This window comes from Xylocopa sonorina, unplaced genomic scaffold (assembly GCF_050948175.1).
Source record: "Xylocopa sonorina isolate GNS202 unplaced genomic scaffold, iyXylSono1_principal scaffold0014, whole genome shotgun sequence".
In the NCBI taxonomy this organism is placed as follows: domain Eukaryota; kingdom Metazoa; phylum Arthropoda; class Insecta; order Hymenoptera; family Apidae; genus Xylocopa; species Xylocopa sonorina.
In genome coordinates, this window is record NW_027490090.1 from 2196466 (window position 1) to 2208362 (window position 11897).

General features: G+C 34.1%; 3 protein-coding genes across 4 annotated transcripts; 2 read left to right on the forward strand and 1 right to left on the reverse strand.

Moving 5' to 3' along the window:
* The first annotated feature begins 127 nt into the window (after positions 1 to 127).
* Positions 128 to 1994, forward strand: LOC143431749 (putative 3-methyladenine DNA glycosylase). The gene is made up of 5 exons (XM_076908692.1): positions 128 to 220; positions 390 to 531; positions 603 to 812; positions 878 to 1087; positions 1606 to 1994. Exons 1-5 carry the CDS (start codon positions 128 to 130, stop codon positions 1992 to 1994), a joined length of 1044 nt encoding a protein of 347 aa, XP_076764807.1.
* A 97-nt stretch (positions 1995 to 2091) lies between these two features.
* Positions 2092 to 6938, reverse strand: LOC143431720 (vacuolar protein sorting-associated protein 18 homolog). 2 transcript variants are annotated; one of them, XM_076908660.1, is made up of 19 exons: positions 6833 to 6938; positions 6588 to 6771; positions 6358 to 6521; positions 6098 to 6274; positions 5943 to 5990; positions 5505 to 5694; positions 5309 to 5430; positions 5020 to 5232; positions 4831 to 4947; positions 4652 to 4764; positions 4463 to 4574; positions 4210 to 4392; positions 3828 to 4145; positions 3626 to 3761; positions 3336 to 3557; positions 3116 to 3267; positions 2940 to 3037; positions 2566 to 2880; positions 2092 to 2349 (listed from the first exon to the last, which is right to left on the reverse strand). In XM_076908660.1, the coding sequence occupies exons 1-19, from the start codon at positions 6911 to 6913 to the stop codon at positions 2286 to 2288; spliced, it is 3009 nt and encodes a 1002-aa protein (XP_076764775.1). In that variant the 5' UTR covers positions 6914 to 6938; the 3' UTR covers positions 2092 to 2285. The 2 variants fall into 2 exon arrangements, with proteins under 2 accessions (XP_076764775.1, XP_076764776.1); XM_076908661.1 differs by lacking the exon at positions 5943 to 5990.
* A 490-nt stretch (positions 6939 to 7428) lies between these two features.
* LOC143431704 (DNA-directed RNA polymerase III subunit RPC5-like) lies at positions 7429 to 9696 on the forward strand. The gene is made up of 8 exons (XM_076908644.1): positions 7429 to 7547; positions 7707 to 7963; positions 8023 to 8216; positions 8290 to 8462; positions 8535 to 8739; positions 8801 to 9003; positions 9073 to 9236; positions 9308 to 9696. Exons 1-8 carry the CDS (start codon positions 7503 to 7505, stop codon positions 9573 to 9575), a joined length of 1509 nt encoding a protein of 502 aa, XP_076764759.1. The 5' UTR covers positions 7429 to 7502; the 3' UTR covers positions 9576 to 9696.
* Positions 9697 to 11897: the final 2201 nt, after the last annotated feature.

Here is an 11897-nt window from a genome sequence, read left to right on the forward strand (position 1 = left end):
TTGTTAGATTTTCGTGTGGTAGTCTAACCTATGCAATTCGATAACAGTTGTATTTCTCGTAGAGAATATTGGTCGACGAATACTTGACAATTTTGTACTGTACCGTTTCGCAACTTGTATTTCATTAATGAAGAGAACGCGATCCACTTCGAAGGCACACTCTGCTGGAAAAAGAAGGAGCGATGACTGTGATACAAACGAAGACACAACAAAATCAAAGGTTTATATATTAAAAAAGTTTTTACAAAATAGACTATTCGGTTTTTGTACTTACTCATTAACTAATAATGTTAAATAAAATGTTACTTCGTTTTTCAATAATGTGAATGTTTTCGCGCGCATCTCTTCTAATTAAATTCTTCATAAATCTAATGAGAAATTGTTATTAGGATGAGCCACGTTCACTGGTCCAGAGTAAAAATCTACAAGAACTAAACGATACAGTAGAGACATTGGAACTGCCATCAGAAAGTATTCAAAATAACAACCAGAAGCAAAAACCTAAACTTAACTTAAAAAGTTTGAGAGACAGTAAGTTTGTTTCAAATAACATCAGCATATAGTATTTGAGGCATATTTTTACCTGATTTATTTATGTATAGGAAACAAAAAGATTGATGAAGTACTCGAACCGAACACACCTCCTCCAAAAAACAAACCCAGAGCAGTGGTGGATCTTAAAATGATGGAAGAGGAATTGAAACAGTTGGAAGATCCACCGTTAACTGCATGGGAGAAAGAAATAAGCTCGAATAGACTACCGTATTCGTTTTTTGATTGTCCCTGCGAAGAATTAGCACAAAATTTATTAGGTAATATTCTTCATTGCTGCAGAGTACTAAAATGTATCTTTAAAACTTCTTTACTACTAATTCAGGAAAGATATTGGTCCGTTGCTTAGAGAATGGAACTGTTCTGAAGGGTAGAATCGTTGAAACAGAAGGGTATCTTGGAATAATTGATAAAGCATCCCATACATATCAGAAGAAAGTCACACCACGTAACATACCCATGTACATGCCACCAGGCACTATATATGTGTACATGACGTACGGAATGTACCATTGTTTCAACATATCTAGCCAAGGTGAGTAGAAAATGAGTACACATTATGGTAAAAGCCCATGTATTGGTACTTCATTAAAAAATATTTAGAATCAGGAGCATACGTACTGATTAAAGCAGTGGAACCTATGCTCGGTCTTGATTATATGGAATTATTAAGAAACATGCAATCGGACCAAAAAAAAAGACAAATGAAAATTGTAAAGAATATTCAAAGCTTTAAAAGATACGAACTTTGTAACAGTCCGACCAAAATTTGTACAGCTTTTGTTATTCAAGAAGAAAGCTTCAATCAGAAAAAAATTTACAATTGTAATGATTTGTGGATAGAGTGTGACCCTTATATAAAATCAACTACTATTGTAGCAGTAAATTCTGATGACAATAGCAAAAGAAACGTGTGGAGATATTATGTGCTAGGAAGTTCTAGTGTTAATGATAGAGATATTAAATCTGAAGAATATGCTTATGATATTTGATAACTTTCAATCCTTTGTATACAGTATTCTCTGATTAAAAAATCACCTGGTAAGATTTTAGGTGAGGGGTGTGCCGTTTTAATAAGAGCAGTTGAACCCTTAGAAGGTACTGAATGTATGACCAGTCAACGAACGTGGAAGGGATCATCGAGTGCGCCTAAAAAACTATTGAAGAATTTAAAAACATATGAATTGTGCAATGGTCCATCAAAATTATGTATAGCTTTTCAACTCACTAAAAACCATAGCAAATACTCCTTGTGCTCTTGGAAAGGTTTATGGATCGAAGATGATGAGGTAGAGGACTTGAACGTAGTCAAATGCCGTAGGATAGGAATAGACAATTATGGCGAAGAATGGACGAATAAACCATTACGTTATTATATTTACGGCAATAAAGCCGTGAGCAAACGAAATAAAGAGGCTGAGCTACAATTGAAATTGAATTAAATTATTAATGGTGTAACATATATTGAATCTACATTTTCTAAATATTGCAGAAATTACTTACACATGTAAAATCGTGAACTGAACCTTTTGTACTATCTAAAATTTGTACGGGCTTTTTATTTTTAGAGCTGCAAGTACTTACATTGCATGTATAAAATAAATATTTCTCACATTTAAGGAAATATGATGTATACTCTCTATTTGTTACAAATGATAAATGTAATAAAGTATATATATAGTGTATAGAGTAAATGTACATATGTTTAAGAGTATTTTAAAAACAAACAATACTTATGCCCATTCCTTCATTACTCTCTCGTAATCTTCTTCTTCAATAAATGGTTTATCTATAGACCTGCAATATGATTACCAGCCTTTAATATATCTCACTTTGTGAAACTGTTAATTGTTATAGTTAAAGTATAAGTTAGTACAGCCTTTTTCAGTTTAGTGCAATGGCATTTGGGTCCAAGAAATTATACTGAATCAATATGCATGTATGATAAGGATGCCAGATGAGGATGTAGCGGATAAGTGTCTAATCTGAGAGAACAATGTAAAAAGAACTAACTCTATCATAAGTTCCCCACAATATAAACATTCGGAGGCTACTAATTCATCAATGTCAGCCTTAATTTGATCCTTCGTGGATAAAGATACGGATGCGACCGATGCAGTATCCTCGGGTCTGGTATTAGAAATAGCGGTGAGTTGACGCTGAAGATTAACCAGTTTCGTTCTTTGATCCATTGACAACATTGGTGTCAATGCAGCTACAAGGCAATCGCTGTGAAATCTGTGTCCACAAGGAAATACGTAAAAAGGACGTAGTAATAGTTTAACATCACAGCTGTTGCACGTATCTTTTGCGTACACAAATGTACATCTAAAAGAAGATTTGATAATATTACAATAAGATTTATCATTGCTTATTTATTCGCGTACCTCGTCCTGAACTCTTGTATATCTTTTCTAATAAGTTCAGCTGCTTTTGTTGCTTCTTGCATTTCTTCCTTTAAATCTTGGATATGTTGATTATATTCCTGCCAATTACAATTGAAGTAAGTAATACGCGTATATATATATTTAATAGCTATGTACTATCCGTAGAATTATTTCACCTGCAGTGAATTGCAAATGGCATCTTTAAAGTGATCTATCGTAACGAAATCTGAAAAGAAGGGTAGTATATCCTCTATTCTGATTATATCGCAGTGTTCTAAAAATTTCATTGCTTGTTGTATATCATCTTTTTCTTTGACCACATGTTCAGCTAAAATTATAACATAAGTATTACTCTGAGCACAAGGTGTACAATTTTTATTTTATACCGATAAATACCAATTTTTAACCATAACTTTTTCCTTAATTCATCGTCATGATCCGAAGGCATCGCAGCTATTTGTTTTGCAAGATCGACGCTAATTGTTAAAGCTAAATCAACAGCTGTCGTCCAGAGTCCGAGTAAAGCTGACAACTGTACGCAAGCTTCTGTTAAATTAAGTTCTTGGCACAATCGTAACGCATAGTGTACATCGTAATGTACCATATTTATATCTTGCCCTAAATTTTCATTGTAAATATTATTTCATTAGGGGAAACTATAAAAATATGTAGATTTTGAACATTACCTTGAGAACTAATATACCGCATTACTTCATCTTGTTTATAACGAGCGTATAAAGACAATAGAAAATTATGGATTGCTTGTTCTTGGCAACTTAATTTATAAATGCAAAATTCCAAGTATCTGATTATTTCTTTTGCCTGTAACCAACCATTCGTAAATTATTGGCTCTAAAATCTGAAGAAGAAGTAAAGCAAATGTCTTACATGTTTTTCATCACTATTGCAAGATACTAAAGCTGGAAGAAGTTTAGAAGGTGCTAACGAAGAACCTTGCGATATTAGTGCAGTCACTGCAGGGCGTGGTAACTCTTGCAAGAGGATACCAGCAAACTGATAAAACAACTCCTTATTGTTTTGACTTTTTAAGACTTCCAGAGCTTCTAAATAATTATTTTTATATAAATGCTGGCGTATCACTTCTTCGTAATTGTAATGCATTATAGTCAATCGAATGAGATTGTCTTTATCTCCATGACTTGCCATTAAATCGTATATGGTGCTACGATTTCTTGTTATGCACTCCTAAAATTATAATCTCTTCTGTACCGCACAACAAGTTTCGTTTAAGTATACTGTATTTTTGTACCTCAACTTTTGGTATCGCGAGAAAACTATCAAATTGTTTCTGCAGCTCTAAGTATTGCGGATCGTGCAAATATGATGTGTTTCTACTCCGTAATGCTCCCATTTGGGTCATAAATAATTCGACTACCCATACAACGATCATAGTTATTTGCGTTTTGTCTTGCATTTTTAATCCTTCAAGTTTCTAAACAGACAAGAGAGATAAAAATGTTTTAAACATTTCACAGTATATCTTAGAGTATCTGGTGCAATACCTTTTTCAAAAATGTTTTTAAAGCTTCTATCTGCCATTCTTGAAGAAATTTTAAGGAAATCTCTTCAAACGATGAATGAGTGTCTGCATAGATGAGAGCACTTTTTTCATATCTATAAAGTGGCATGCAAAAATGAATGCTATAACTGTTTGGAACAGTAAATTACAAATTTGTACACATTTAACTTACTCCTTATTTTTAAAAAGCATTTCTGCTTGTTTTACAAGCACTTGATCTATATGCGCGGGATTATCATTGCAATACTGTTTCGCAAGTTCAAATTCTCCTTTATCAACGTAAACCTTTTTAAATAAAATAAATGTACTCGTCAATATATTGAACAATTACATTAACTATATTAATTTTACCTGCCAAACATTTCTATCTTCTTTGTTAACTTTATATTTGAACACTGCTCTTTCACTGTAAGCCCATATAGAACGTGTTACATAATCTTTAGTAATATTAAGCAATTTCCCAACAGTCTATAAAAATAAAAATTTCTATTTAATAATGTTACTCGAGTGTAAAAGATACATCGATACTATTGTACATACATCGTTGTAAATGTCTTCAAATATCAAGTCCTGATTCAACAGTGATATGCCTTTCACACGATCCGTATAAAGTAATAATGCATGAAATTCTGTTAAAACGAAGGACAGTGGTGCAGTAGTTGTTTTGGAGACGCTCGCCATCAGACTTGCTTCAGGATAATTTAACATTTGCTGATTTATTAACACATTTTTTGGATCTACCTTTGGATCAAACTGAACGAACCCACATTATTTAAAAATAGATGTAGAAAGCTTTGTATATGGAAAATATATTAAATATTGATTATACCTGAGCATACTGAATGCCAGTTTCGGTTAACCAACCGAAAGATTTTGGCAAAGCACCAAGTGCTGGGTAATGGAACTGCATTTTAGAATAAGGCAAATTACTTATGACTTCGTTAAAGCTTTCTGTAAAAAATATCTCTTTGATAATTATCACAGAAACATGATTTAACGAAAAATGTATATAGTACAAACTTTACCCTGTTCGTTTAAATATTTATTGAAAACTTGTTGCAGCAAAGGTTTTTCATCCGGATTTTGAACTACCCCAATGTACTGATAAATTCGCATTAAAGTTGTAACGATGATCACGTATCTATCGGAATTTGGTATTCTATGAAACTCTAAGCCAGTAATGGGTGGTTTACTATTCTTTCCTATGTCAAATACCTAAAATAAAGGATAATTAAATCTTGGCCGTATAATAACGTTATACAATACTGCGTTAGATTATGATAAATGGTATGACTAGGTATGATATGAGAACAGCGCAATATCGATAAGCATATGTATCATAAAATGAGGAAATTATTATTATTGTATTATCCTATTACATTGCTGAAAGTTCAGAAATTGATACGTGTATTTGCTAGCGTACAAGTGAGTTATACATGCAAAAAGTATAATTTCTAACTCACCAATCCCTCTACCTCTTTAGCACCATAAAGAGGTAAATAGTTAGGAAGCTTTGGACATAATGAATAGTGATATAAGGGACATGTATCTATTATTATGGAATGATAATGTTTACTGACAATGATACTAAGAATTAATTCCTATATTTTATTTATACCTGACGCCAGTATTGCTCCAAGCTAGTATTAAATATTTTGTCCCCATCCAAACCAATTTCCGTCTCAAAGATAAGACCTTTCGAAGTCCCTAAGAGAATTGGACCTGTGGTAGTTTCAGAAGAATTCGAAAAGTTCCATCCGACGGCAGTAATCTCGTGTCCTTTGAACTTACTTGCCTACGTAAACAAATCTTGAAGATTAGATATTTTTTTAAATAACACATAGAGCGCAGCTTCTTCTACCTATCCATCGCATTTACCTGTTTCAGTTTCGTCGTTTTTTTGTGTAAGTAAAATACCTCTGGTGGAATATTCTCCGAATAAGCGAACTTTGGAGTTAGAACTATCAATAAATGATTGCCCAAGGGATCAAGGAACAGTCCTGACATTTTCATATTCACCACATACTTGGATATATCAATTTCTGAAATAAATATCTCGGTTTATGTCTTATATTGTTACGTAGTACTGTTTTACAGACGAATATTACCCTCTGGCGAATCTGGATGTTTCATATCGATACGTAAAAGGATATTATTAGCCATAGCGATGACAATGATATTATTGTTAACAACAAGGTGCAAGATCTTATCCGGTGGTAGAAAATTAACTTTTTGTTTTATAAAGATTGGCCCGTCGTCTTGAAACTTCATTTGAATAAATCCAGTCGTACTCTAAAAATTGAGTCAGAAATTTTCTTCTCTGATACATGTACGAGCTTAAACATAAACTTACAATATCAGGTCGAATCAGTGGCGCGTACACTTGTTTCGATCTTTGAGATGCTTGTTCGTACTGATCAAACATCGACGTCATTTTATTAATTTATTTTACTATTTTACTTCGCTGTGATCGAAAATAAATGTATTCGTTCTGCTTAAGCCAATTAGTTTGGAAGCAAAATAGTCATTAACATGTACATTAGACTTTCATATTAAACTCAAGCTTCTGAAACAATGTATCAATTAATTTAAACATTTGTATCGTCGATCGTGAACGTAATTGCACATCGTTGCATGACACTGTGTTACTTCATTGTTATTTTATTTAAATCTGCAAGTATATATCGAATTGGTTCCCAATGTATTTTGACAGCGATCACCTACGAACGTAGTAAAATTTAATCGTATTGGCAGCAGTGATTAAGTTCTAGAATCGCGAAATTATTCGATGGAAACGCTCTGTGCGTGCTTACTTTTACTTGGTCAATTTCGAGCCTTAGTGACTTTACTGCGTAATGTTTTGAAGAAGGTTACGAACAGGTCGCGGTGGTGACTTTGTTTTCCAACGGATGCCCGGCGAATTTTATCTCTATTTTCATCTCGACTGGCTGTTTCAAAACGTGGTGCATAAAAGTCAGTGTTTGCATCAAATGTCCGATAGATGAGAAGTAATTACCGTACAAATGTCTAATGCAATGGAAAATGAAAATGATCCAGTGGTTAAAGAGGTTTATAACTCCCTAATTTTATTTAATTCCTAACATAATAGCTTTAAGTAATACTTCACGCGTACAGGTTATGTGCATTTAAATCGCATTTTGCTCGATAAGATAATTTTTAAAGTTTTTCAAACTTAATGTACAGAAAAGTATTTGCATTTATTTTAGATACCAGTCTTCCTTTCAAAATCACTCGCAGACAAGTTATTTATTTTCCAATATCCTGTTCGTCCTTCGGGGGAAGGTTATGATAACGCAATATTCCTAAAAAGTTGTATAAAACCAGAGAACCAGGAAGTTCTTTTAGAAGTGGCGATAGATACGCACAGTGTCAATTACGATCAAAGTAAAGGTGAACAAATCGCCATAAACGCGGACGGCGATGCGAATGCTGAGCAAGAAGACGAAGAAAGGGCGTTTGACAGGTATTCAAAAGATTTAAATATAATTTTAATATAACTATTTAAATAATTTTATATTGTAGTACTCTTATGAACAAAACGGTTTTGCAATCGTCTCGAGCGTTGCCAGACTGCTCCAATTACGCAGTTGGTGTATTTCAAGAAGGCGAATTTCATATAACACCGTTGAGAGGAATCATACAAATGCGTCCCCAGTTCAATTATCTTGACAAAACTGATAAACGTGTTAGAGACGAAGCTAAAAATATGGGCGAAGGTATTATCTAAATTTATGCCAATTTAGCTAATTGTCAAGTTGTCTTTTGGTAATAATAATCTGTGTTACGTAGAGGGCGACGAAGAGGAAGAAGGTCCGAAACAAGTTAACGTGACCTTTGCTAGACAAAAGCCGGAATTCATGAAAAAAATGCAAGAACAATCGTTTCAACATCATACTAAAAAGAGTTTAGAAGAAAGATGGATTTATACAAACTATGTCCCAGCAAACAGTACTCCAGCAGAAGTAAACATTGTTTTATTCAGCATGTTATATCTACGTACATATCTAATAGTTATTGGAAAAATATGTTTTCAGCTTACGCGTTTAGAGATGTTTTGCTCTGCTACAGACGAAACAGTGAATACACTGAATTTATCGAATCAACAATATTTAGAACTGTTAGCACCGCGGGTAAAAGAAGAGGAATATTTAAAACCAGACGTTTCCAATCACGTTACATCCCTCAATTACATTCGAACGTTACCTCTTCTCGATCAAGTTAGAACACTCATGAAAGATGGTGAGCGATTAGATCAGTACAAACTCGAGATTATTTTAACTAATTACACAAATCTTTTCAGCCAGGGTAATATCTTTTTCACAATTAAGATCAATATTGTCACCTGAACAAGAAACAGGAGCTATTCTAAAGTATTTACAACAAGTAGCAGTTTTAGTACAGGGAAATTGGATCGTAAACAGTGAACTTTTATATCCGAAAGACACGATATCATCGCATAACGGCATTCCTGCGGAACTTATGTGCAGAGCTAGGGATTACGTCGTGAGCGTTGCATTTGTTAAATAATTTATGAAAGACAATTACTGCTTTACTAAAGTTACACAATTTCAGCTACTAGCGTTCACAGAACACGAATACTTGGATCGGAAAACAGTTTCGTCTGTTATTAAACTGCCTCCTGATGAAATTAAAGAAATTTTCACAAACTTGGCAGTGCACGAACCTAAAAAAGGCTGGCACCTAATTATCCCGTCTACTAAAGAATTTACGGAAAGGTGGTGTCATTTATTTTTCCTTTCTCTCTTTCTTTTGCTATAAAAACGAGCGTAAACATTTTATTCGATAGATATCCTGAGATTACCCAAAGGCAAGAAATGTTTTGGGAAGCGAAACGAAAGCATCTTCGCGAAGCTATGGAAGCGCAGAATCAAATTCCGCAACGTCAAAGACGAAAGTCGAATAGAGAATCCGTCGGGTCTGAGAACGAAGAAAGAAACGTGGGACGTGGAAGAAAAACTCTAAGAGATTCTTCGATGTCCGATAACGACAGTGTGGCAGAGCCAATAAAACATAAAAAGACGGTTCGTTCTCGCAAAGTATCCGAGACTACGTGACCAAAGTTGATGCGTGATTAAAACTGAATGATATTGCTATATACTGTTGATGTATTAGAAGTTGCAAAAAATCTATCTACATAGATCATGTTACTATAACGTGTCTGTTTAGATGCACTGCCAACACTTTGCACGACATTCTTTTACGTTTAAATTTATTATTTAAACGAAATATCTTCTAGTCTCAAGTGATAAGTTCGAGAAAACGAAAATACAGACTCTGAAACAGACCATATAAACAGCACGTATAGGGAAATTGTATATTTTATTACTTAAGTTATTTATTAATTATACATGTATATATTTATAGGTTTTGTATATAACGGATAATGAATTTAATTTCAATTATTTAGCGTTAACTTCAACTTAACCAATATTGTTTATAGAAGGATATACAAGAATTGTAATTGTAAAATAGTATTTGCAAATGTCACACTGTCGACGGTGAATGAACAGTATGTATACTAACAAAATTGTAAAAAGCATTCATTTATTGTTTCTAATAGTTACTTCCTGCACATCGTTGATCGATGATGTATTTCAAGCGCCGACTGAAAAATGACTGATGTTTTTTATCTTATTAAAAATATTTTTACGAATAAAGAGAATACGATATGAATTTATGATCGATATTAACTGGAGATATCAAATCGGATATGTAATCTATTTGTTATTATACATTCAATATGTACATATTAATTATACAATACAAAATTCCTCGCATTCCTTACTAATCTCGTTTACAAGATTCCTTTTGCGATTTCAAATTTAAACTGAACATGACGTAACGACTGAGTATGATGTAATCGTAAATACGTTTTTTTGTATACTATGCATACAAACAATAATATATGCGATAACCTGATTCCTGCGGTCACTGTGTTGGTCAGTATTACTTATTTCGTTGAAATCACGTTTATTCGTGTTTTAATTAGTATACGTGTATAAAATAACACACAATTGATTGCAGCTCTCTACATTTGTACCGATTACACCGTAAATGTAAGTCAATCTTGTGAATGAAAGGAATTCTCAGTCGATGGATAAAGGTAACGGTCATTCACCCGAACTGCGACCAATTATTGTCATATTTACTTCACTTTATTACTTTATTAGGTGTCCAAAAAAGTGATCGTGATCGCTGAATGCGACGAAATTAACAGTCTTAATAGTCGCGTTATAGTTCGTTTTACGTTTAATTACCATTTTCATCGTGTTTTTTCTTCGTTCTCCGGTTTAATGGTCCATTTACGTGTTACAGGGGCGCAACGGAGGGCGAACGCACTTTCTCCTATAGGTCTGACAACTGGTGAAAGTATTTCTTACACCTTTATATGTGTATATGGTACGTACGTCCGGAGCACCCAAATATCGACATCTCTATCAAAACCACGCCTTCCGAGAGACGATGAGATTGATTTTTTTCTCTCAGGAATCGTGTGACATAATGCTAAACGTATATCGTCCTGCGTGCGATGTAATTATTTACCGCAAAGATTCCAATTAAGATTAATCACAGGTCTGTACCACGATTACTAAGTAGGTATACTCGCATTTATTAGTATTTTCCATATAGCCTTTTTTTAATTACAACGATGCAAAAGACTAAAGCACGAGGATATATTGTAACGAAGGAATGTGTACCTCCAGTTTTTCCAAGACTGCATTTCATTCTTTAACTTGGCGATCTGGATTCAATTGGAGTTAGTAGAAACCGGTTTGATATCTGGAAAAAGTCAATTCTGTTCGACGAGGTCAATTTTCCGCGCAACGAATGCGTTAGAATTTAAGATACATAGTCGATGAATCAAAGTTTCGTACTTTGCCTGGACGGAACTCGTTTCATCCGCAAGATAGTTTTCACGCTAATTGCTCGATCGAACGAACTGTTGCGACACTTGCACTAGAATTTGGCCAAGAAAAAGACGAAACTTTCATCGACTGATTTACTTATGTAAATTGCCACTTGCGTAAAAATAATTTAAATGAAATCTAAAATTGTGTCGAATCGTCGACTGGCATCGAAAGACGTTGTGCTAACGGTACAAAGATCGTCACGGTCCGTTGACAAGAAAAGGAAAAGTTCTGTTACAGTTCGAAGGAAGGCACAGAAAGTGAATGACGGCCGAATCTTGGAGGGATCTTGGTTGATCGCATCGATCGCTCAAGGAATCGCTCCTCGATTTCCGTCAAGTGAAAACAATGACCTTCGATAGGCGTCTGAACAAGAAAGAAAGTCTACGACAGGACGATCTATTTCCATATTATTTCAATAAATTACACGTTAAGCAGTGCGTTGAATTCGCCGAGGGGAAGCGACGA